The sequence below is a fragment of the Lissotriton helveticus genome, chromosome 8, assembly GCF_964261635.1.
Source record: "Lissotriton helveticus chromosome 8, aLisHel1.1, whole genome shotgun sequence".
In the NCBI taxonomy this organism is placed as follows: Eukaryota; Metazoa; Chordata; class Amphibia; order Caudata; family Salamandridae; genus Lissotriton; species Lissotriton helveticus.
In genome coordinates, this window is record NC_136069.1 from 469,797,861 (window position 1) to 469,824,520 (window position 26,660).

A 26,660-nucleotide genomic window follows, 5' to 3' on the forward strand; every position below is an offset into this window, starting at 1 on the left:
TATGAGAGGCTGGCCTGGTATATGATGTCCACTACTGTAAGTAGGCACCTTTCACCAGTCCAGGCAACCCTTATGGTGATTTAAAAGGTCTCGTCAACCTTAGAAAGCTGTCCAAGTGGTAGCGGTGGAGAGCAGCTTTCAGGCTTAGTCTTGAAGTAGTGTAAAGCCGCTTGTTTTTTCTAGAATACAATATTTAAGTATAAATTAAATGAAAATGAACCACACAATGTATGTATAAAAATATGTATTTATTATACAACACTCTCTAGTACATAATAGTATCTCCTACACGGAGAGAGACACAGAGCACACAATACCTTAGAAAAGAAATCACAGTAAGTAGCACTAATACACAGTGGGCTCCAGGGGGGACCAAACTATATACTAAGAAAGTGGGATAAGAACCACGACTCGAGTCAGAACTCTCGAGGGGCGCAAAGGGGAGCACATCAAACTGAAAGTGCTCATGGCCCACCGTAAACCACAGGTAGAGATGAGGTGCAGGCAGAATGGGAATATGGAAATTGGGGTCCTGCAGGTCCAATGCTACAATACAGTCCTCCAGGGCAGACAGTACCTGAGCATCTTGAACTTCTCCTTCTTGAAGAAGCTGTTGAGGGCTCTGAGATCGAGGCTCGGACGAAGGCCTCTGTCCTTTGGAACGAGAAAATAGTGGGAATAACAGCCACATCCTATTTCTGGCCTGGGAACCCGCTCTATAGCTCCCTTGGCCAAGAGATCCTCCGTCCACCGATTGAACTCCGGAGGGGAAGTCTCAAAGGGGAGGGAGTAGTCACAGCGACTATTTGCAACACCCACCTATCCGAGGTGATGTCCCGCCAGTGGTGGAGGTGATGGCATGCCCTGCCACAAACTGGAACGTGTATGATTCGGACTTGGAAGGTTTTGCGGTGAAGCAGAGATTGTGGCGTTGCTCAACTTCTGGCTGCCGGAACCTCGAGTTAGGGGTGAACCGCATACATGGCCCTGCTGGAGTAAGGTTGACGCGGTTGGAAGCCCCTTCTGTAACCACGATAGGAGCGAAAAGCAGACACAGGCCGGGATGTTGTGGTGAGGCCTAAGGACTTGGCCGTAGCCTGCGAGTCCTTAAAACGCTCCCGCGCTGCATATGCTTTGAATCCGAAGAGACAGGAGCCATCAAAGGGAATGTCGATAAGATTAGCCTGGACATCCCCTTAAAAATCCAGTCGTTCTCAGCCAGGCGTGGTGTTGCATGGCCACTGTCGAGGAAATCACTCTGCCTAGCGAGTCTGTTGTGTTCAAGCCAGAGCGGATGGCGAACTAAGCTGGATCTCTCCAGTCTGAAACTGCCTGGGAGAGAAGAACCTGGTCTGGGCAGCACCGGCGCGACAGTATACCAAATCAAATGGGAATAACCACCTAAAAGGCATGCGGTGATCACCAACCACAATACTAGACTGGCGGAAGAGAACATTTTCTTTCCAAAGCTTTCCAGTCTTTTGGAGGGTATGGAAGAAACACGACACAGGAAGCGGAAGCTTGGACCACCAAGCTTCGTGGGGTGGGGTCGGCGGTGAGGAAAGCTGGGTCACCCCGTGCAAGGAGATGGCGGTGGGTAATCGTTCAGTTCACAGGAGCCCTTGTGCAGGGCTGTGAGCAGATGCCCAGAAGAACATCCGTCAAGGCCTCATTGAAAGGCAGCAAGGTTTCCGAGGTGGAACCACCATGCTGCAGGACCTCTATCAAGACGTTAGTCTTGACTGCCACCGTAGGAAGCTGCAGGTCCAAGACTTCCACAGCCCTACCCACCACCATTGCAAATGATGCCCCCTCCTCCGTAGTCAGGTTAAGGGGAGACTGCATGCCAGAATTTTTGGAGGTGCCCAGGCCACTGGCATCCCCGAGCTCCTCAGACCAGTTCATATCCTGAGTCTCGCGATTTCCAGGGGATCGTGCTCCACCTCCCAATCCTCCTCATCCATGCATAACCCTTCAGAATAGGGCAGGTTGAATGGCATGGAGCCGTTCGTCTCAGGTCTCTGCATCAGTGGACGCCTGACCGGCTAAGTGTCCTCTGGAATGACAATTGGGGAGGTGCCGCCAACGCCCTTGACGCCAAGGAAGGTCGCAGAGGGATGACCGGTGCAGGTCCCGACCCGGGAAATGGTCCAGTAGGAGGTCAGAGCTAAAGGCGCAGAACCCATGGCAACGCCTTCAACCGAGCCTACGGGCCCACCGGCAGATCAGCCCTCCCAAATATGGCGCACATGACACTATAAAATTCCTTTAGTTGGGAGGGGGTATCTCCCGGGCCCATAAAGGGAGAAAAATGCAGAGCCTACCCAGGCACTTGCTTCACGGAGCAGGGCCTTAAACGTTGAGGTTCCTTCATCATGTGTCGGAAGGGGCGAAGTCAAAGCATGCTTCAAAATCTTCTGGTGCCTCAAACCGGACCACGCTGACTTCGAGAAAGAAGACTTCAGTCCTCCAAGAGCAGTGCTCGGATATTCCTCTCGACCAGGAACAAGATCGACTTTAGGGCATGCTCCCTCAAAGCCTTCAGCACCACGGCGCGGCACTTAGAACACTACTTCGTGTTGTGGTCCTGCTCCAGGCACCAAAGACACTAGGTGAGGGTGTGTGACCAACAGGCGCCGCACGGCTTGAACTCCGAGGTCTTCTTGCTAGACATCCCTAGCACACCAAAAGGAGTCAACAAAAAGTCAAAAAGTCTGTCAAAAAATTACAGGGGCAAGTTCTCTGACAGCTCTGCGCTGGCTGGCGCGAAAAGAACAGACGTCAGCACGCCAGAAGGATAATGTTACTTACCCAGTAATCATCTGTTCAAGGCATGTAGCGCTGTAGATTCACATGCTTTGCATACTCCTGCCATCTAGTGTTGGGTCCGCATGTTTGCAAGTTGTTTTTCTTCAAAGAAGTCTTTCCAGTCACGAGTCAGGTGACTCCTGCTTTCGGTGATAGTGCGCATGGGCATCTGGGGGGAGAGCGGGGTACTGGGTGGCAGGAGGAGAGAAAAGGTGGGAGGAAAGAAACAGCAGGAAGAAACAAGCAGAAAAAGGCAAAAGAGAGGGCAGAAAAGCGAGCAGAAAAGGCAAAACAGAGCAGAAGAGGGCAAAACAATGGACAGAAAAACTAGTAGAAAAGCTACACAGGGCAGAAAAACTAGCAGAAAAGGCAAAACAGAGCAAGAGACGAGCAGAGGAGTCACAGACGGCAGCAGGTAGACAGGCAGCACAGGGTAGCGGAATGCAGGCAAGCTGGACAGGAGAATTGATGCAGGAGAAGCTGGCTGTGGACCTGCACAAAGGGGTCGCGCTCCGGCCTCCATTAAGTAGGTCCTGGAGGGAGGGCGGGCGCTGGGTGGCTGGAGGAGGGAAAAGGCTAGAGGAGGGAAACTGTAGGAAGAGGAAAGAAATGAACAGAAAAAAGGCATAACAGAAGGTAGAAAAATGAACAGAAAAGCAAAATAGTGGAACAAAATAGAGGGCAAAAAAACGAGCAGAAAAAGGCAAACCAGAGCAAGAAATGAGCACAGGAGGCACAAACATAGGGCAATAGGTAGACAGACAGTGGATTGCAGGCAAGCTGGATACGAAAAATGTCCCCTGGGGAGCTGGCACAAGGACGTGCTCAATGGTGTTCACTGCAGCCTCCATTAATTAGGTCCTGGGAGGAGAGCGGGCTCTGGGTGTTAGGAGGAGGGAAACAGTGGGAGGAAGGCAACAGTGGGACGAGGGAAGAAACGAGCAGAAAAGACAAAAACAGGGGGCAGAAAAGGCAAAACAGAGCTGAAGAGGGCAAAACCGTGGACAGAAAAACAAGAAGAAAAGCCAGAGGGCAGAAAACGAGCAGAAAAGCAAAACAGAGGGCAGAAATAATGCAGAAAAAGACAAAACAGAGAAAAGAGCAGAAAAGGCAAAACAGGGGGCAGAAAAATGAGCAATAAGGTAAAACAGAGCAAGAAACAAGCAGAGGAGGCACAAACAGAGGGCAGCATGTAGACAGGCAGCACAGGGTAGCAGAATGCAGGCAAGCTGAACAGGAGAACTGTCGCAGGGGGAGCTGGCACAAGGACCTATATACTCCCACACACTCAACAAGCACTCAAACCCCAAGTTTACTGTGGTTGAAGATTTTCACCATGTTGAAAATGCCCTGGCACAAAAGGACTATTTGCAGTAAGCCAAACAGGGACTACCGAATACGTGGGTAGGGTTGCCCTCAGGAACTTTTACCTCAGTGGCCGGGGAGTGGCCAGGGTTCACCCTCAACCACTGGTTGGTGCTAACAAGTAATGTGGTACCTTCCTGAGAACACTTTCTGGGCCTGCTGAAGAACAGAAGAGGGCTGGACCTGCTGTCTGTGACCTGAGAGGAACCCTGAAGTAATGGATCAGCTCGCCTTTTTTTTTTTTTGATAATCAATTTTATTGGGTTTTTCAGAACACACAAGAAATTCATTGGCAGCAGATTAATCATGATTGAAAGGAACATAGCGATAATTACAGTCAACAGGACATGGGTTACCCGGTCGGGTCGGGTATTGCAGAGTGGATATGCAATACAGATAGAAAAATTAGACCGATCATTACGGTGACAACAAATTAAACCATTTTCCCCACACTTTTCCAAATACCTACGGGCAGCCCCTGCCCTCAAAGAGAGACTCCTCCTGAATCCCACACCAGTCCACTCCCCTCCTCCACTTCTGCACCGTCAGCACCTTTGCCTGAGACCAAAGCGCCGCCATGTCCCTTTTGGCCACCGCCACAGCTGTCCCTAGGAAGCGCTTGTCTGCTCTGGAACCATCCAGGCCATGGAACACCCCCAGGAGCATACGTCTTGGGTCATGAGGGACCTCCCATCCCAGGGCCTGCGTAAGTTCACGCTCAACCCCTCCCCAGAATGGTGCCAACGCCGGGCATAGCCATACCATGTGATAGAAGTCCGCTGGCGCGATGTCGCAGCGCGTGCAGGCTGGGGACGATCTCATACGGGCCTGGAAGAGACGCAGTTGAGTGAGATAGGCTGCGTGTAAATAGTATAGTTGTACCAGGCGCAACTTAGAGGACATGGTCAGGGTTTTGGGCGCCATAAGGGCGTCTCGCCAATCTGCTTCTTCTAGGGGTCCCACCCATCCCTCCCATCGTGCCCTGAGCCAATCTAGAGTTGTGGGGCCATTATTAACTAGTGACCGGTATATGCGGGACACCCTCCCATCCCTAGATTCCCCATCATCACCTGGGCCTCAAGCGGACTGAACTCTGGAAGAGAGGCAGGGGAGGGGATGTGAGCGTGAAGGGCGTGCCCGAGTTGTAAATATTTATAGAATTGGGAGTGGTGGAGCGCATGTCATTGCTGCAGGTCGGCAAAGGACTGAATCTGATCCCCCACCCATACATCCCCAAGCAATGAGATTCCAACGAGATCCCATAGACGGAACCCCTTTAGGGACGAGACCTCACCCATCCAGGTTCCACTCCAGAGCGGTGTTTATCGAGTGAGCGTACGGTTCCACCTCACATGGCGCAAAGCTGTGCTCCAAGCCATGAGCACCGTTCTCGTGACTGGGATTAGGGCCTGTGTCATCGGGCTACTGTACAGAAAGGACTAAATCTGCGCGAAATCTGTCGCAGCAATCTCCACTCGATAAGCCGGTCGGACCAGCCGCCTGCAAACCAATCGTGGATCACGAGAAGCCTCGAGGCCAAGTATAGAGGTGGAGATTAGTCACTCCCATACCTCCATCGAAGGGGGGGATACGACAGTGCGCCAGGGATAGACGCGGCCACCCTCCTCCCCAGAGAAATGAGTTAAGGACGCCGTCCAGTTCTCGGAACCAACTCCCCGGGAGGTGGATGGTGATGTTTTGCAGAATGTAAAGGAAGCGGAGGAGAATCATCATTTTAAGGAGCGCACTTCTGCCCAGGGGATTAAGGGGAAGGGCCTGCCACCTCTTGAGGTCGGACTTCATCCGGGTGACCAAAGGCGCGACATTTAGAGCCCATTCGAGCTCTGGCAAAAGGGTGATCCAGACCCCCAAATATTTGAACGATTGCCTCCGGAGGGGAATATTCGTCTGCCAGGAAAAGCAGGCCCGGGAGGGATGCAAGGGAACCAGAGTTGATTTTGCCGGATTTAACCGGAGCCCAGAGACCCGTTCAAAAGCGGAGAGGGCCTCCAGGCATCTGGGCCCGGATATGTCTGGGTCTCCCAAATAAAGCGAACGTCGTCCGCATATAGGGCTATCTTGTCAACCTGACTCGAGTCCCAGGCCCAACCTCTGAGGAGTGGGTCGTGCCGGATAAGGGCCGCCAGGGTTCCATTTCCAGCGCGAACAACAGGGGTGAAAGCGGGCACCCCTGTCGCGTGCCCCTCCGAATTGGGAAGGTCTCGGAAAGCTTGCCATTGATGAGAACACGGGCCCTGGGGTTGGAGTAGAGGACCCTGACCAGGTGGCGGAAGGAAAGGCCGAAGCCCATCCTCTCCAGCACATCCTCCAAATACGCCCAGTCCACTGTATCGAAGGCCTTCTCAAAGTCAATGAAAAGCAACGCCAGGTACGGGGTTAGGCGATCACGGTGGGCCATAGCCAAGTGGAGGCGGCGGATGCAGTGACGAGTGCACCTGGCAGGCATGAACCCACATTGGTCGGGATGGACCAACTCTTGTAGGAGGAGTCTGAGTCTCTGGGCTATCACAGTAGCGAAGATCTTGAGCTCCGTGTTAATCAGCGAGATCGGACGATAGTCCGCACAATCCAGGGAGGGCGGCTGCGTTTTTGGGATGACCACTATGGTGGCTATGTCTGATTCTGGTGGGAAGGAGCCCGACTCCGTTACGTGGTTGAACAGTTTCACTAAATGGGGGACAAGGATCTCGCGAAAGGTCGTATAGTACTCCTGGGGATAACCATCCGGACCGGGTGTCCGCTCGCCTTTTACTGAGGAAGAAGAAATAAGACTCCCAAGAGTCAGCTGTCTGTCCTGTGTGGCTACAGGACACAACCAGCTTCAAGAGGCCAGTTGATCAGTGTTAACTGGACCTGGACTGCAGTTTGCCATCGCCCTCTGCCTAATACCTTAGGAGTCTCTAAGTGCCCTCCCCTGGGCCTTAGACGTGCACTTCTATGGTTGTTTGGGCACTGGAAGAATGATTAAAAACTTTGAAAAACCTTCTGCCCCAGAGTGACCTGTCATGTAAAGTACCTGACTAGGGGGTCTCTGCACCTCAGAAACAAAAATCGAAGTCTCTTTCTGCAATGGGACTTAAAAGATTTTTTACCTAAAACTTGAATAGCTACAGTGCATCAGTGGTACCAATCTGCTTCAAGTATCCGGTGGCGACTACAATTTTAGCTTCAAAAAAGAAACAATGTCACTTTTTGAATTGGAACTTTAAAATATTTTCGCACTTTTCAACTTCCAGGCTTCGGCAGGACCAATCTGCTGATGTATCCGACCTGCAATCCATCACGTTCAGTTTCAAATCTTACCTAGGTCCTGGTCTACCACAACCATTTGACACTTTGCGATTTTTAGCACTAAAATTGAGTTGGCACAACAGAATGTAATTTGTTAAAATGTGGAGTTAATGGAGTAATACTTCTAGTTATTTATCGGTGGCTGATATACTGTATCCATGAGAGGCGAGCGTGACGGGGAGAAATCAGAATCGTCTTCTCAGCAAGTGAGATTGATGAAGCACCGACCGCTATGAATTAGTCAGATATCTACTGTATGCTGCACTGAGCAGCAAAGTGATTTAACGCTTTAACCGCAGCGTTTTTTCCGCCGCGGTGTGGGCGTTCTATTAGGTGCGTGGGGCTGCGACGGCAGCACTAGCGAGGTAGTGCTCCCGTCAGCCAACGGCCGACAGCAGCACGCAAGAGGTTAATACTGGACATGTTTTGTTGTCTTGTAAATAAAAATCAAAAAAAACATGTGTAAAGAGATTGAATGAGGTGCCACTGTAACAACTGTAACTGATTATATTGTTTCCAGCTAATTCCTGCAGGACTCCAAAGCTGAACCTTAAACAGAATGGTCAAATTTTTCAGGAGTTTGCAAAGAAACAATCATCTGTTGTTCTTCCCTTTGGTAACGGATCTAATTTTCTGTTTTCTAGCACATACATGCCTTCAAATCGCATCATCAAAGCAAAACAGGTATTCCACAAGAGAGCAACGCACAAAAAATGAACACCACCACCTTTTTATGGCTCTGGGTACAGAGTTTGGGGTTCAGTTCCCCACCTTCCGGTCAAAAGCATCAATAGCTTTTATTTGCCTAAACCAGAAAGTTGCTCAAAATATATATATTTTTTAACTTACCACAATATCCCCTTCCTGAGGGAGGCTGTTAGCTGGTAATCGCGTCTTCTCCTCATTGTTGTGGTAGATGGACCCATCATTCCTCATTACTAGACTGTGGACATCTCGACCAAGAGGAATCTGATTCAAGTTTGCCTTTTGTGTTGCAACTCCTATACCCCAGATACCTACAAGCATTAGGAAGTGAATGTAAATATTTTGTTTCTTTACCCATGTTTTAAAATATCATGTGAAACAGAAAAATGGCAAAGAAGAAATGAATGATTTAACTTAAGGAGACACTTTTATGGAACAATTATTTTTATTGTTTTCTGAGGTAAGAAACACATACACCTGCCTACAACCACCGGCTGCCAGGGTGAGTAATGCCTGGCAATCAATTCTAAAAAATAGATTATCTAGTCTTGTGGCAAGTATACAGGAGCCGCTACCGAACATTAACGCAACAAAGACTTCAGAATTAACTGAATGAAAGAGAATCTATCGCAAGAAGATGCAACATATCTTAAAACTCTTGATTTCAATGAGCGCAACGCAAAAATACAAGATATAAAGAAAGAATTTAAGAATAGGAATTTAAGTTAAAGCGGGAGTGTGAACACTGCCGATGCTAAATTATACCATGCTATATTGACTAGGTAATGACCGCGCATTCTGGTCCATGGTGGGACACGGAACAAATTCATATAAACAGCCAGACAACTTATTTATCCCAAGCAATAAGTGGGAAAATCACATCAAAGCTCTATACAAATCATCTGTAATATGTAAATATACGACATCTAAAGCTGATGGAACATTTGCAGAAATAACAGAAGAAGAAATTTTTGAAGTAATAGCGAGCGCTCGCTCATCCAAGGCAGCAGGACCAAATGGTATCCCTATAGACTTGATAAAGTTAAACATAACCTTTTGGAGTGCAATGCTAAAGGAAAATGTACTTAACAGTATGCGTCTGTTCTTGGCATGTAGAGCTGCAGATTCACACACTGTGCATAGATCGCCATCTGGTGTTGGACCCGGATGTTTGCATTTGTTGTTGTATTGGAAACGTCTTTTGGAACTCACAAGATAGGGGACTCCTCCTTTGGACAATAGTGCGCATGGGCATCGGCTCCATCTTCATATTGTTTTTTCGCCAGCAGGGAAATGGAGTTTTGTGAGAAACAGAAAAGATGCCCATGTATGCTGTATTTAAATAAGATAATACTGGAACAGATAAAGGTATCCGGGGAGGTGGGTGGGTATGTGTGGATCTGCAGCTCTACATGCCAAGAATAGATGCATACTGGTAAGTAGCATTTTCCATTCGAGGCATATGAGCTGCAGATCACACACTGTGCATAGATTGTATAGCAGTACCCCTCTTTAGTGGCGACCACCAGTATCTGTTGCAGTTGTTTGAAATAATGTTTTGAGTACAGCCTGGCCCACAGTAGCTTGTTGTTTTGCGTGCACATCTACATAATAGTGCTTTGTGAATGTGTGCGGTGTAGACCATGTAGCTGCTTTGTAGATGTCATCTAAAGGAATGTTCCCTAAAACGGCCATTGAATCCTCTATCTTTCGGGTAGAGTGGGCTTTAGGTGGAATAGATAATGTACGTTTTGCTTTATGATAGCAAATTTGTATGCATTTGACAATCCACCTTGCAATTCCATACTTTGAGATGGGGTTGCCTTTATGTGGTTGTCAGAAGGAAATGAAAAGTTGTTTTGTCTTTCGAAAATATTTTGTTTTGTCAATGTAATAAAGGAGTGCTCTTTTTACATCTAGGGTATGAAGTGCTCTTTCTGCGACTGTTTGTGGTTGCGAGAAAAATATTGGCAACTCCACAGACTTATTGAGATGAAATGGAGAAATAACTTTAGGGAGGAATTTTGGATTTGTTCTGAGAACCACTTTGTTATGATGGAGTTGTAAAAATGGTTCTTGCATAGTTAATGCTTGTAGTTCACCGACTCTTCTAAGGGAAGTAATGGCTACCAGGAAAGCGACTTTCCATATAAGAAATTGTAACTCGCATTTGTGCAGAGGTTCGAATGGAGGGCCCATAAGTCTTGTGAGAACAATGTTTAAATTCCACACAGGTGAGGGTGGTACCCTAGGAGGAATTATTCTTTTGAGGCCTTCCATAAACGCTTTGATGGCAGGTACTCTGAATAGCGACAAATGTCGGTTTTGTAAGTAGGCTGCTATGGCAGTGTTGTATAGCTCCTATATATCCTTATATCGTGTTAAGTTAGCATAGGTACATTTGAGATTTAAACGCCATTTTTCCTTTCTTGCAACTTCTGCACACGACCCTTAATTGTTGACTTAGCTTTCAACCTAGTGGTTTGCCGTGGTGTATGTGAGAATAATATGTTATTGCTCTGATATCAGTTTTGTTTAATAAACCATGTCTGCACGGAGAGTGCTGAAGTTTCAGGAGCAACACGATATGGTATTGTTATGAGGTCTGATCTCCACGCCTTCATAGTCATAACACAAGTGCAGCCTTTGCCAACTTGGGCTTGAGGCGGGATTGATATTGCTTTGCACGAGAATTGTTAACACACTTGATGCGGTGCACATGCAGAGAGAGCTGGTGTATGCTGATGTGATTCCTTCATGCTAGGACACTAAGGTATGGGCCCGCCCTAAAACAACCCAAAGAGACCTTCTTAGCTAATAATATAATATATGTGTTAGGGAGGGTGAGATATAAGTGTTGTTGACTCTTATTCATTACAGCATGTTAACATGCTGTCACCATTCGCTTTTTATGTCTTAGTAACTATGCTGATAATTTTGCTACTGATAATAAGTATACTTGTATTATCTAAGATACTGCGCCTGAGAAGACGGCATTAGTAAATAAACATTTCAAATGCACATGTGTCTTCTTTACTCCATGTTCTGGTTTGTAATGATAATATAACGAAAGAGTGTTCATGAGTCCCACGTACCCTGAGGTACTGTAAGTTCATGTTCTGGTTTGTCTAAACATTGGAAGTTTGATATGTCCAATGAGACACTGTAGCTAGCTCGGTAAGGGGTGAGTTGGTTGCTAAGGTAAGTTTTGGGACACCCTAATTTGCCGAGGATCCACTCCTCTGTGCACAGTTCTGTGTGAGTACAGAAACCCTGCGACATGGCGCCCAACGGTTTCGGTGGTCTTATATCATGACACTCGAGTAGTTTATCGTTCATGCCTTAACCCCTTAGCGTCCGTTTCCGGAAAACGGGGTGTCGGTGAAACCTGCCTATTTTTTGAAATAGGTCTTTATTCAAGCTTGATTCTTTCTTAAACGGTTTCTTTGAATTACTACCCAGTTGTGCTACAAAGTATTCTTTGTGTTTTCTAGTTTCCAGTGTTGTCATGGCGGCAGTGGCTATTGCGCAGCATAGTCGCGTAGCGGTACGCAACCATCTTCAGACGTACCAGGTCCCAGTAGATGGGATGGCTGTGATTTTCGTGGTGTGTGCAGATCCGGCGTTCCCTTATGAGTTGTTTTACTCTTGGGTTACGTTTCCGGCTGTGGACGCCAATTCTGGTTTGTTCCACTCCTACACCGCCTCGGCTGTCCCAGCTGAGTATACACCGTACAGGGCATTGGAAATACCTATTGATCATTGGCAGCATCGAGTTTGGTTTGATGGCGCCCTCCCCCACTCTTTGTCCGCTGCGAGGTTAGGTCCACTCTCAATTCCAGGTACAAATTGGCCTGCGTTGGGTGGCTTTACCCCGCACCCGAATCACGGGGCTTGTACCCTAGCAGAAATTCGCAGGCTACATGTTGTTTCCATTTCCGTGATTCGTGCTTTAGTGCAATACATCGGTCGACATCTTCCTGGTGGTCCCCAGGGGGGTGCGGCCGCTCCCGTGGATCGAGGCGGAATGCGTCTCAATCCAGTGATGGTTAATTCGGTTTTTGGTGCGCGTCCAGTTGACAACGATGACTTCCCATTCTGGCTAGCAGAGAAGTTTGATCAACTGGAGGCGGTTTTTCCGAATTCTACTCCTGCTGATAAACATAGAATGTTAACGATTACTCTACCGAAGGATATAACTCCTGAACTAGTTGACTGTGAAAGCTGGGGAAAAACATTTGCGGCAGTTTATACAAGGTGCTTCGGCACCCCGTCTATGACTGCCCTGCCTGAAATCATTAGACGTGTTCAGAATGATCACGGTCCAGAGGCAGCGGTTGAATTGGGTATGCGCCTGTGTGGTTCTTTTGAGATTGTAAGTGATCTCATTCTCTCCAATGTTAAAGGAGATGCAGTTAACTTTCAGGTGTCGAATGCTTTGGCTGCTCTGCCCGATGCCGACAAACCCCGCCAGTTAGCAAAGATTGTGGTGGCCGCTTATAAGACAATTGGCCGCACAAGTAGAGGTCTGAAATATTTTCCAATAAAGGAGAGAAAACAACCTCAGGGACAATCTGCAGTGACAGATGTCCAGCCCAAGTCCAAAAAACAAAATTGGCCTAAGAAACAGACACAGGGGAAGAAGAATACACAGACTCAGGATTCTTTTCCTGCAGTACAATCACCTGCGCCGACAGAAAAAGTTTATGATTTGCGCGATCGCGCGATGATTAAATCACCTGATCGATTTCAGGGTTCTGATCAACGCTCTCCTCGTTCCTTTCAGGAAACATCGGCCCCGAAGACCGGTGGAGGAGGAGGGGGTGGACGTGGACGTGGTGGCCAACAAGGACGTGGTCAGTCCCGCCAGACGGACGGCGCAGTGAAGCAGGAGGATTCTACGCCTAAGCGTCCGCAGTTTGCGAAAAAGAAAGTCGCAGCCTTAACAGCGCATAGATATGCCACAGATAGTGAGAACGCGGCTTCGGAATCTGACGTGGGCTCTGACCTTGCTGGACAGCGCGGCGGAGATTACCATAGTCAGAGAGGCGCTCCGTCCACTACTGAGGGTGACAGCGACTGAAGTGTTTGTTGTAATAGAAACAGCCGATACGAGATTAGCTCCCCCTGAAAGACTTTTTGAAATTGTCCTGTTAATTGAAGGTGACATACAGCGTACTGTCAGAGGGGTGTTTTGGGAGAACCTTTCGTCTACGTACGACATTTTGCTTTCCGAGGCTGACTGGCCCCCACCTTTTGTGCTCGCAGCGCCGCGAGGGGAGGAGGTAATCCTTCCCAGTTTCGCGCACACTGTCTCGACTGAGCATGCGCAGCATTTTGCAGAAGAGTGGGCTCGGGCTCTTGCACCGGCTCTCTACCGCAACCAATGTGGTTGGGACAAATTGTCCCCTTGTCACGAAATTCCTTTGCGGTCTGAGCCGCAGCCTCAGCCTCAATATCCCATACGGCGTGAAGCTAAAGCAGCCGTCGCAGAAATCCTTGAACAATTGGAATATCAGGGAGTTATTGAAACGTGTGTGTCACCAATGAATAATCCCCTTTTTACTGTGACCAAACCTGACGGATCATATCGTTTGGTATTGGATTACCGGCATTTGAACTCGCATTGCCGTAACTGTGCAGTACAGAATACTCACGGCTCTGCCCTAGTGGATAGTCTAGTGCGTAAGCATTTCAAGACAACGCTTGACATTTCCAATGGTTTTTATGCCCACAGACTGGATGACTTTTGCTCCCAGTGGACAAGTTTTACGTCCGCTGGGGTGCAAAAACGCTTCCGGCGACTCCCAATGGGCTACAAAATAGTCCTGGAGTCTTCACCTCCAGAATAGTCACTCTGTTGGAGGGAATCGATCCAGATGCATGTTCTTATGTAGATGATATTTATCTCACAGACTACGAGATTTGGATGCATCTGTGTCGAGTGAATTCCATAATTTGTACCTTTGCTGATATGGGTTACAAATTTAATTTTGCAAAATCGCACATTGCAGAACACACGGTGTTGTTCCTCGGCTATGAGCTGAACAATGAAGGTAGAGGTTTGGCTCCTCACTTCTTGGAGAAATGCGCACAATTGCGCGCTCCTACAACACTGAAAAAATTACAGTCTTTGCTGGGTTTTTTGAATTTCGGCAGAACTTACATTCCGGAATATGCCCAGCGTATCAAGCCTTTGTATGCTTTGATACAACCAACTTTCTCAAAATCATGCTGGCTGCCTGAGCATTCAGCCATTTTGCAATCCTTGCAGGCTGATCTGCTCGCTTCTAAATATTTACTGACTCGTGATAACCACACCAACCTGGTAATAAGAATAATTCCTGGGACGGTGGGTTTCACATACCTCACTTTTAATGAAGGTGACACAGTACCTATTGCTTACAAGTCACACTTGTACACTTCGGCTGAGTTGCGGTTTCCCACAGTGGAAAAGGTTTTAACTGCTGTACAGATGGCAATTCTTAAGGAACGAGCACTGTCTCAGGGGAAACGCATGCTAGTGGTAACACCCTGTCCTCACTTGGAGGCAGTCACGAAAGCCAGTGTACCAAATTCAAAAGCTTTGCACCCTCGGTGGATTCAGTGGGCTGCGTCATTGTCATCCACGGATGTCATGTTTATTTTTGACGCCTCCTTACGGTCGCAAGAGTACTTGCAGTATGAATTCGTTCATCCTGCTCCTCTGGCTATGCGACCTTTGGAGGACTTCCATTGCATCATTTACACTGATGGGTCGGCGCAGGTTGCGCATGGCTCTAAACATGCCTACGTTTCCGCATGCGCCATTGTGGTCGGTGCTATGTTGAATGATGAGTTCATTTCCAGGGAAGTGCACACAATGCCCTTGGGCGATTGCACCGCACAATTGGCAGAGCTTCGTGCTCTATTACTAGCGTTAGAGTACGCAGATCCAAGTGTTACTACTCTAATTGTAAGTGATTCTTACTACTGTGTCCAGTCTTACAATGAAAACTTGTTCTTTTGGATTCAAAATGATTTTCATGATTCCAAGGGTAGCACAATAAAACATAAAATGATCTGGGTTCGAGTGGCAGAGCTTAAGGCTAAGTTGCCACTCGTTTTTGTTATTCATACTCTCGGTCATCAGCGCGTAGGAGTTCACGCTGTTGGCAACTCGCTTGCTGATGAAGCAGCGAAATCAGCAGTATCTACATACTTAGTTGCAGCAGTTACTAGGTCTAAAACCAAGATTGATAGCGACATCTTGGCAGCGATTGCTGCCTCTGAGAAGGGAAGTAAACATCCTGCGGGATTCCCTTCGAAGTATAAATACCACTTAAGTCCCGAAAAGGTTCCTTTTGTGACAATTCCTGATGTTGGGGAACGGCTGATTCCCAACTCGGATCGCAGAGCAGACTTGATTACAGCGGCTCATGAAGGTGTGGCGTCTGCGCATGCGGGCGTCTCGGCCACTGTAACTCAATTACAACTACGTTTCTGGTGGCGGGGACTGTACAAACAGACGCGTGATTATGTCCTTCTGTGTGACATATGCCAGCAGATTAAACCTTCCACTGCTACGCGTCCGCCACAGACTCGGTTGTACATTTCTAATAAACCGCTAGGCTGTGTTTATTTAGATCACTGCGGTCCTTTTTCATCTGATACTGCATATAAGTACATCTTAGTAGCAGTTGACTCATGCACACGCTTTGTGTGGGTATGGCCACATCGCAGCGCTGATTCACGGACTGTCATTAGAGATTTGCGTATCTTTATAGGGATTTTTGCCTGTGGTACCTTCCATTCGGATCAGGGTCCGGCTTTCGCCTCTAAGGCGTATAAGGATGCCATGACTTCGATGGGGGTCCAAGTCAAGTTTTCGTCACCCTACAGACCTGAGGGTAATAGTGTAGTTGAACGAATGAACCGTGATTTAAAGCAATCTTTGACAGCCCGAGTTATAGGCACTGGCAGAAACTGGCTGGCTCACCTCTATGGCGTGCAGCGTGCTCTTAATAATCTCCCTAGAAGGTCTCTGGGTGGGCGGACCCCATACGAAATGCTCTTTGGCATCAAGATGTACGTCCCTGACCTTGACGGTCTAGACTCTGTGGTTCGCGCCACTTCCTTTGACGCAGATGAACATTGCAATGTTTTACAGAATCTACAAAAGACCAGAGACAGTCTTGCAAAGGAACATTTGCCCTCCACATCGGATGATGCGTTGCAGATCCCGGTAGTTGGCTGGCTACCCCAAGTTGGAGAACTGGTACGAGAGAAGATCGACAACAAGAAAGAGTTTGGTCCCTCCTATCGAGCTCCAGTCCCAGTGCTTGGAGTGAAGGGCACAAGAACAGTCATTTTACCACCACTTCCAGGTCGTAAGGAAAACAGGTTTATTTCTATTGACAATGTCAAGATACACAGAGTGGCCGATTCTTCTTAGCATGACACCAGCTGTTTCCTGTCCTTCCATTGTGAGAAATTCAATTATGCCCACTGCTTCTAATATTGAACCTGAAGTTGCCATCGAATTACCTGCTGTTTCCAGTCCATTATTACATAATTTACCCGGAACTAACGTTGATGAGTTGGACTATACATACCCCACTGATTTGTCCATGCCTGACCTGCAAGCTCGTTTAGCCACGGAATCCAGATTTTCATTTGACTCTGCTTCCCTTGCCTCGAAAAAACCCTCTCAAATTGCAGTATATGCTAGCCTGTTTAAAAAACATTTTTTGATACCTCCTTGGACATACATTTGGCTGGTCCTTTTTTCGGTTTACCTTTTTATGTCAATTGGTTTTGTGTTTTATTTTTTTCGAATTATGAATGGACACTATGTCGAGGAGAGAACTTGCATTACTCATTTAAATGGAACTTTGGCCCCACTTTCCTCTTCACATTCTACACACAGATTAAAAAGAGACTTGACTTTGGTTAACATCACAGCATGGCCTGTTCTGGATGGAATCGCGTGGGATGCAGTTCGGTTTCAAATTCATGGCCCAACGGAAGTCGTTAATGTTCCTAATGTACTTAGAGTGAATATGGGGGATGTGGTGAAACAAAACATTCGGTCTGATGATTGGGATGTTAATGCTGTGGAAAGTTTGTTTTCTGATTTGAAATACTATGCTGCTTTTGATGCTGAGGATTTATATTTAGAATCTGCTAATTATGGTGAATTGTTCTGTTACCAACATTATGGCAATCACTTCTTACACAAAACATCTTCCCGAAGGGATGCTGTTAATTTTACTCAGTGGGAACATTGCCCGGCACCTACACAAGGGAGTTCAGAAACGTTTCTTAAAAAGTATACTTATTTCACTGACTTTAATCAGTCCAATCCCGAGTCCTTTTATTTTAAATTTCACAAACAGCCACTGTCCAAGGTTAGACTTACCGATACGAAATTGTTGTATTCGAAGGCCTTCCTAGATCAATTAGTTACTGGGGGCTATGAGTTATGGAAGGAAACAATAGACCTTAAATCGGTTTGGGGTTCAAGGGCCTGGCAGGTACGAGGCACTGAGGCTTTGCACCGTGCATGTCTCATCCCGAATCATATGTTGTTTTTAAATGAAACCATTTCCCAGACCACATGCTTTGGATTGGCTACATCTAAAAGGTTAAACACCCCGTCTTTCCCGGAGTTGGAGGAATATGAGGATTGGAGTAATTTTACTCAATTGTCCATTAAAGATATACAGGCTCTGCTTCTTAATTCCTCCTTTAACATTTCCAGTATGAATCCTAAGGGTTGGCTGCTTTGGCACCGTAGTGCTGATTCTTGCAAAAAAAGATTTTTAAATATAACTGACGGTTTTAGGACTGTTAGATCTGATCCCCGGTTTGATTTGAGTCATACTGTCACCTCTTACTCTGTGGGCAAGTTGTGTCAAGCTTGGCTGAAACATTCAACTTTACCTGCGGTTAAGTATCACCTTTCCAAACTGAATGCAGACGTGGATTTGAATGATTTCATTAAAGGCCCAGCTAGTGGCAGGTCGAAAAGGTGGTTATATGGGGTTTACAATGAAATTTGGAAACTGTCACAGATTGAGGCTGCTTCACGCCTTAGGGCTATTGATCAGGCGAATCTTGAGAAAGTGCTTGCAGTTGTTGACAATAGCATTAACGTGCTTTCCTCTAGAATTTACACATTAGATAATATTGTGTCGTCTGTTGTTGATATTGTGCATGATGAAGTGTCAGTATTATACCATGGTCAAAATCAATTACGGTCAATCATGCAGTTTGCATGGACACTTCAGACTCTGAAAATGGGTAAAGTTCCCTGGGGATACATGAACGTTTCCTCTTTATTTGCACCGTTTAATTTGACAGACAAACAACGCTTGCTTTCAATGCGTGATGCTTCCTTTTCTATGCTACATATTGAAAGGTTGGAATCTTTACCTTTTTCTGTGGCAGAAGCCACTGCTGCTACGTGGCTTATCCACGGTTTAATAACACTGCCTTTTGCTTTATATAAGTTTTCAAATTGTATGAAATATGTGCCAATAGGTCGTTTTGAACCCTTAGGTAGCGGTTTTCTTCATGAGGTCTGGTCACTCCCATACACATACAGATGTTTCAAGGATGAACAAGAGGTTTATCTAACAGGGGATGAGTGTACTGAGACGCCAGATCATTCTTTAATGTGCAGACACATAGTTACACGGTTCATGTAACAAGGACCGACCGAATATGGCTTGCGTTTTACAGGGCACGCCAGTTCCTGCTATCATCCCCACGTTTAAATTGTTAGAGAATGGTAGTTATTTAATGCTCAATAATGAAAACTGTTGTGGGTTAATTAAAGGTATAGCTTTCATAGTAACAGTAAGTGAGCGAGTTATTTGCTGCAGAAATGTTCTTTATCCTTCCACACGTGAACATAGGGAGTCTTCCATTTGGCCACAGATACCGACCTTGGGAGCAGAATTCAGCGGCATGGCTAGAATAAGAGCTCTATTGTCCCAGAAAGAGGTGGCCTTGAGCTCGGCCCGTGAAACTTTCGTGCTTCACATTGCTAACACCCGTACGGAGGTTCAGGCTCTTTTAAATACTGATTTGCCTTTGCATTTCGGAGCCATGGTTCGTTCTATCTTTAACGCATCCTCCACAACGGGCCTAGCACATTTTTTTAAGGTTGTTAGCAGTGGTCTCGTGACTTCCTTTGAGAAGATTTTTGGAGTCATCCCTGCCTTCTTCCATTCTATTTTTTCATCCTTGTTTGGAGGATTCCCGTTTTTCCTTGCATTAGCGGCTGGCGCTTTGGTGGTTTTCTGCCTTTTTAAATATGGATGCCCTTCCTGTGCAAGACCACGCGCAAGTGCTACTGACGCGGTTTCGCAACCGCATGCTTGACTATTATGGCACACTGCCGTTGGCGACTCTAAGCACGGCGTTTGGATTATCTTTTCGGTTCTCCTATTTTACCTGTGTCCAGCCTGTGTTTCGCTGCCTGACCTGTGATTTCCTTTGGGCCATTGATTTGTGTCTCTGCGGACCGATTTCTTCTGACGTCGATTTTGATCAACTGATGAGTCCTATCATTGCTCACGAGTTGGTTTGTTCTGACGAAAGGATTATGGCCTTGGCGGTGGCACATGGACTAATGGGTCCCTGGGATGTGTTGTCGGCAGCGCAAAATTTCTTGGAACGAAGTTTTCTTGAGAACCCACCGAGCTGTCCTCTGATGGTTATAGAGGATCCGGTGCTGGGAGATCACGTATGTTCCTTTCATCTTTTAAATTGGATGGCTGAACTGTTTTCGGATGAGGACAGTGACTTCCTCCTGGAGGCTGTTGCAGCTTACTTTTCATATACAGTCTTATCATAAACACTGACTCAAATTGACATGCTGATTGATAGCATTTCCTTGATTTTATTGACTTTTGGTCAAGACATTTTTTTTGCTTGCCTATTGGCTTGAGCCACATTATACTTGTGGGCTATTTTTTAGCATTAGTTTTTATAATTGAATTTTTATTCATGCTCGTTTATTGTTGGATTCTGCTCTCATGTGATGGCACTTCTGTTATCTTATTTAGTCCGTTCTCGGATCATGGGGGGGGTGTTGTATAGCTCCTATATATCCTTATATCGTGTTAAGTTAGCATAGGTACATTTGAGATTTAAACGCCATTTTTCCTTTCTTGCAACTTCTGCACACGACCCTTAATTGTTGACTTAGCTTTCAACCTAGTGGTTTGCCGTGGTGTATGTGAGAATAATATGTTATTGCTCTGATATCAGTTTTGTTTAATAAACCATGTCTGCACGGAGAGTGCTGAAGTTTCAGGAGCAACACGATATGGTATTGTTATGAGGTCTGATCTCCACGCCTTCATAGTCATAACACAAGTGCAGCCTTTGCCAACTTGGGCTTGAGGCGGGATTGATATTGCTTTGCACGAGAATTGTTAACACACTTGATGCGGTGCACATGCAGAGAGAGCTGGTGTATGCTGATGTGATTCCTTCATGCTAGGACACTAAGGTATGGGCCCGCCCTAAAACAACCCAAAGAGACCTTCTTAGCTAATAATATAATATATGTGTTAGGGAGGGTGAGATATAAGTGTTGTTGACTCTTATTCATTACAGCATGTTAACATGCTGTCACCATTCGCTTTTTATGTCTTAGTAACTATGCTGATAATTTTGCTACTGATAATAAGTATACTTGTATTATCTAAGATACTGCGCCTGAGAAGACGGCATTAGTAAATAAACATTTCAAATGCACATGTGTCTTCTTTACTCCATGTTCTGGTTTGTAATGATAATATAACGAAAGAGTGTTTATGAGTCCCACGTACCCTGAGGTACTGTAAGTTCATGTTCTGGTTTGTCTAAACATTGGAAGTTTGATATGTCCAATGAGACACTGTAGCTAGCTCGGTAAGGGGTGAGTTGGTTGCTAAGGTAAGTTTTGGGACACCTTAATTTGCCGAGGTTCCACTCCTCTGTGCACAGTTCTGTGTGAGTACAGAAACCCTGCGACAGCAGTGAGGTGTAACCTCATAGATGTGTATGCTAGATTACACCTTTGGAGATGTAGTAGATAACCTATGATGTGTTGAATAGACACATCTAAAGGATTGATGGTGGTGTTACAGTATATTACAAACCTTTTCCACTTGGCTGCATAGCAAGCTCTAGTGGTGGGGCGTCTAGCTTCTCTGATAACATTCATACAGTCAGGGGGAAGGAAGGTTAAGGTTGCCAAACTCTAAGACCTCAGGTGCCAGATCGCTAGATTCAGCTGTGCTGGGTCCGGGTGTCTGATCTCTCCATGGTTCTGGGTTAAGAGGCGTGGGGAGAGGTGTAGTTTTTGGTGCGGGACTACAGATAGTTCCAGTAATGTGGTGGAGCAAGGTTGTCTGCCCCAAGTTGGAGCAACTAGGATGAGAGTCAGTGAGTGTTGCTGCAGTTTGCGCACCACCAGTGGAATGAGTGGGCGAGGCAGAAAAGCATACGCAAATCTGCCTGACCAACGCATCCATATCGCATTGCCTTTGGACAATGGGTGTAGATATCTAGTGGCGAAGCTTGGGCATTTGGCGTTTTCGTGTGTGAGATCTAACTCTGGCTGCCCCCATAACTGGAAAAACGGTTGAATGAATTTGCGGATGAAGCTCCCACTCGTGAATTTGTTGCGTCTGATGACTTAACAGATCTGCTATGTTGTTCTGGACTCCTGGAACTTGTTGGGCTAGGAGAAAAATGTTCTGAGGAATAGCCCATCCCCATATGCTTTGTGCTAGCTGAGAGAGCTACAGGGAGTGTGTCCGCCTTCTTGTTTTTGTATGTAGTACATTGCTGTCATATTGTAGGTGCGGACTAGGACAGCTTTGCCTGATATTTGTTTCTGGAATGACTTTAACACTTGGAATATGGCTAGTAATTCCAGGTGATTGATGTGGAGTAACTTTTGTTGAGGTGTCCACATGCCCTATATGGTGTAATGTAATAGATGAGCTCCCAAGCCGGAAAGCGATGCGTCCTATGTTAGCACAATTTGTGGAACTGGCTCGATGAACGGTCGCCCTTTGGAAAGGTTTTGGGTGTTCCACCACTGCAGAGAGCACTGTACGCGGCCGTCCACCAACACCAAATCTGTCAGCTGACCTTGAGCCTGGTTCCACTGACGTGCTAAACATTCCTGTAGTGGACGCATCTGGAGTCTTGCGTGAGGTACTATGAATATGCAAGAGGCCATCATCCCCATTAACTGCATGAACACTCGAGCTGGAGGAGAATGTTGCGGCTGAAATTTGGTTATGAGGCTTTGTATGCTTGCTATCCTGGGTGGACTGGGATATGCAAGTGCTTTTGAGGTGTTTATTGTGGCACCGAGGTACTGTTGTATGCGGGACAGTTGTAGATGAGACTTTGAGTGGTTTATGGTAAACCCTAAGTCGTGGAGTAGTTGTATTGTGGCGTAAGTGTGATGTACACACTGGTTGTATGACTTGGCTTTTATGAGCCAGTCATCTAAGTTTGGGAAGACGTGAATTTGCTGTCTTCTTAGGAGAGCTGCAACTACCGCCAGACATGTGGTGAAGACTCTGGGTGCTGTGGTGACTCCAAATGGGAGTACTTTGAATTGGTAATGCTGACCGTCCACTACAAACCTCAAATATTTCCTGTGAGAGATGTGAATGGGAATATGGAAGTAGGCGTCCTTGAGGTCTAGGGTGGCAAGGAAATCATCTTGTGTGAGAAGGGGGAGGACCTGTTGAAGTGTGACCATGTGATATTGGTCTGACTGTATGTAAAGGTTTGGGGGCCTGAGGTCCAAGATGGGTCTCAGAGATCCGTCCTTTTTTGGAATGAGAAAGTACAAGGAGTAAACCCAAGTGTTTTGTTGATGCAGGGGAACTGGTTTTACTGCATGTTTATGTAGGAGGGAAAGTATCTCTTGCTTTAGCAGCGATAAATGATCTGGTGACATTCGGCGCTGTCTGGGTGGTATGTTTGGGGGGGGTAGAGGTGAGTTCTAGACAATAACCTGATTGAATGATTTGTCTCACCCACCTGTTGGTAGTGATGCGGTTTCAGACAGGTACGAATTGTAGCAATCTTCCTCCGACCGGAGTGGAATGGTCTGGGGGGAGTGGAAGGAAGTCGTTGGGGTGGAGGTGGAGCGAGTATTGTTGGTTAGGCCTCTACCCTTGTTATTATTGCCTCTGTAGCCTCCTTTGTGATAACTTCTGGTAAATGAGGTCTGGGTGGGAGTTTTATAGGATGTGGAGGGGCTGTCAGAGGAATAGCCTCTGGAGGTGCCTCTGTAAGAGGAGCGACGAAAAGATTGCCTGGGAACTTGCGATTGCAAGGCTCCCATTGATTTAGCTGTGTCGGTATCTTTTTCAACTTTTCTAGAGATGAGTCCCCGGCAGGGCCAAATAGGTGTTTTTGATGAAACGGCTGGTTAAGTACGGTAGCTTGGATTTCTGGTTTAAAACCTAAAATGCGTAGCCATGCATGTCTACGTAGAAGGACACTTGTGTTGATGGCTCGTGAGGCAGTGTTTGCCACATCTAGAGTGCAACGCATGGAGGTGTTTATGAGTTTTTATGAGTTTACCCTCTTGTATAAGATCATTGGCTTTGGTTTTGTATTTGTTAGGAAGGTGTTGCAATAGGGCCTCTAGCTCGTCATAGTGTGCCTTATCGTATATTACTAGCAAAGCTTGTGTGTTTGCGATTCGCCATATGTTTGCTGCTTGTGACGCTGTGCATTTACTAAAAGCGTCCAAGAGTTTTGATTCCTTGTCAGGAGGCGGAGTATCGCCTGACATTTGTGAGTTGGCCCTTTTTCTGGCATTGGAGACCACTAAGGAATCCAATGCTATTTGTCCCTTGATGTAAACCGGGTCTGCTGGAGCAGATTTGTATTTCTTCTCTATTCTGGGGTTAATAACCCTTGCCCTAACAGGATCTTTGAACACCTCAGATGCGTGTTTAATCACCCCTTTTAACATAGGTAGGACAGAAGTGGACCTTTGGGATGTATCAAATGTGTCCATTAAAAATCCTCCTCTACAGGGTATCTATGTAGATCTACTCTGTGGTATTGTGCAGCTCTGTGAACGAGCTGGTTGAAACCCATGGTGTCCTCTGGAGGGGAAGGTCTAGAGGGATAGATGTCCTCTTGTGGTACATTAGGGACATCTGGTGTATTGTGATCGCCCCATGGGTCTGGGGTGTAAGGCTGCCCAGGATCTCCTCGTGATTCATCATCTGCACCGTCCCCCCCATCGTTATAGGTGTCATCACCCTGTGGTGGAGGAGATGGTGAGGGGAGTGGAGATGGAGTAGGGGAGTGGTGTGGAGGGGGAGTTAGAGGAGGAGGTGGAGAAGGGAGTCTGAGAGGAGATGTTGCAATGTCTCTCTTCTTTGGTCGAGATGGAGGTGGAAGAGCCATGTCCATTGGTCTCTTTTTGGAACAGAGTCAGTTGACCTGTTTTTGGGTCTTTAGAAAAGTTTTTTGGGTGGGATCCGGTTGAAAAAGCTCTTCTGGTGTAGGTTGTTCTTTTGGGGCCAATTTTTTCGGTTCTGAGGGTTTACGTGGAACTGAATCTGGAGTAGATTTAGGCTATTTTGGCTGAGAATCGTGAGGTTTTTTAGAATCTGAAGGAGCCTGCGGAACCGGTTGTTTTTTGGTTCCGAGGGTTTTTTCGGTGCCGATGGTTGAGAGTTTGTACTCTCTGGAAGTGCCTTTTTACTCGGTTCCGCCGACTTCTTCGGAGTCGAGGGGTCGATCCCAGTATGTTTCGTGCCGAGCTAGTGGTCGGCAAGGAGGAGGACGAAGGTTCCGATTACTTTTTCGGAGTCGAGGTGCCGTCTAGTGGTTGGCATAGAGGAGGATGACGGCTTCTTTTTGGGTGCCGGGGTTTTGGTTTCGGCCCCGATGGCAGGATGACTCGATACCGAGTGGCCTGAAAGCTTGTTTGTCGACTTCTTTGCCGGACCCAAAGGCGAGGCGTGAGAAGTATTGTCCCGGTGTGCACCTAGGCCCGAGGGTGAAGGTGTTACAAAGCCTTTTTTGGTGTTGGGGGGAGGGGGTCTGGGTGGACGTCGGTACTTATGACCTGCTGCCCTGGAGTGATGACTTCAACTGAGTTATCGGCTTCGGAGGTGCTGACGAGGCCTTCTTCGATCCGCTCCTGCTCTGGTACATCGACGCCCTCCTGGAAGATGTCATCGGGAATGGATGTCGACGAACAGGCCATGATTCTTCGAGCTCGACAATCCCGAATCGTTTTCTTGGAGCGGAAAGAGGCACAAGCTGGACAGTCTCTGGCCTCTTGCTCCGGTGAAAGGTAGAGGTTATGCACCTCATGAAGATCTGTGTATGGAAACTTGGATCCACATTGAGGACACTTTTTAAACGGAGTCCTTTCCATGAGCCAGTTGTAATGGCGTAGGTAGGCCCGAAGGCCTTCGTTGACGACTGGAATCGAAGACTTCGAGCTTGAAGAGATGTGCATTGACTAGGAATCGCAATCGAAACAATACTGGAGAAAAGTTTGAAGGATTCCGCATCGAAAGTGGAATCGGTAACGACACCGAACTGGAGCGCGATAGACACATCCGAGCCCAATAGCGGGAAAAAACAATCTGAAGATGGAGCCGATGCCCATGCGCACTATTGTCCAAAGGAGGAGTCACCTATCGCATGACTTCCAAAAGACTTTTCCAATACAACAAGTGCAAACATCCGGGCCCAACACCAGATGGCGATCTATGCACAGTGGATGATCTGCAGCTCATATGCCTCTAACACAGCTGTTTTCCCAGGTAATCAAATATGAAATAATACCTTCTTCCTGTAAAGGAGCGACTGTTCATCCAATTTAAAATCAAGGCCCTAAAGATGATCAGTCGTCCTACAGTCTATAGCATTGTTAGATTTTGAAGGGAAACACCTTCAAAACAAACTAAGGTCATGGGCGGAGGAAAAATAATTAATACCATTAACTCAAACCGGATTTCGCTCAGGATGTTCGACACTTGATAATATCGCTTCATTGGCCTTATTAGGAAAAAAGGCAAGCATGCGGAAGATAACGTTATACGCCTGTTTTGTGGATTATTCCACAGCATTTGATAAGGTATCCTTGAAGCCCCGGAACCTACGCTGACTTTACAGATCCGCCACCCTTTTACCTGGGCCACGATCTTCTGCTCCTGCTCCCGTCACCTGTCTTCCCCCGCTGCCACAGCCTTCATCACCTGTGCGTGGCCGCTGTGCCGGGGAGACAACAACTCCCAGGGGGGCATAGCGGCAGGAAGCCGCTCCACCGGACAGACGCGCCTGGAGGCGCCTTAAAGCTGAGACCTTTTGTGGCAGAGCGGGTGTATCCTTGAGGCCCCGGGACCTACGCTGACTTTACAGATCCGCCACTATTTTACCTGGGCCACGATCTTCTGCTCCTGCTCCCGTCACCTGTCTCC

The 26,660-nt window shown here is 46.9% G+C and overlaps 1 protein-coding gene across 1 annotated transcript in view; it reads right to left on the bottom strand.

The window, feature by feature from the left end:
* SPRYD7 (SPRY domain containing 7) overlaps window positions 1-26,660 on the bottom strand; it is a 231,858-nt gene that overhangs the window by 41,383 nt on the left and 163,815 nt on the right. The window contains exon 3 of the mRNA XM_078657370.1: window positions 8,335-8,501. Within this exon, the coding sequence (XP_078513496.1) occupies window positions 8,335-8,501 (167 nt within the window). The remainder of the gene's footprint in view (window positions 1-8,334; window positions 8,502-26,660) is intronic.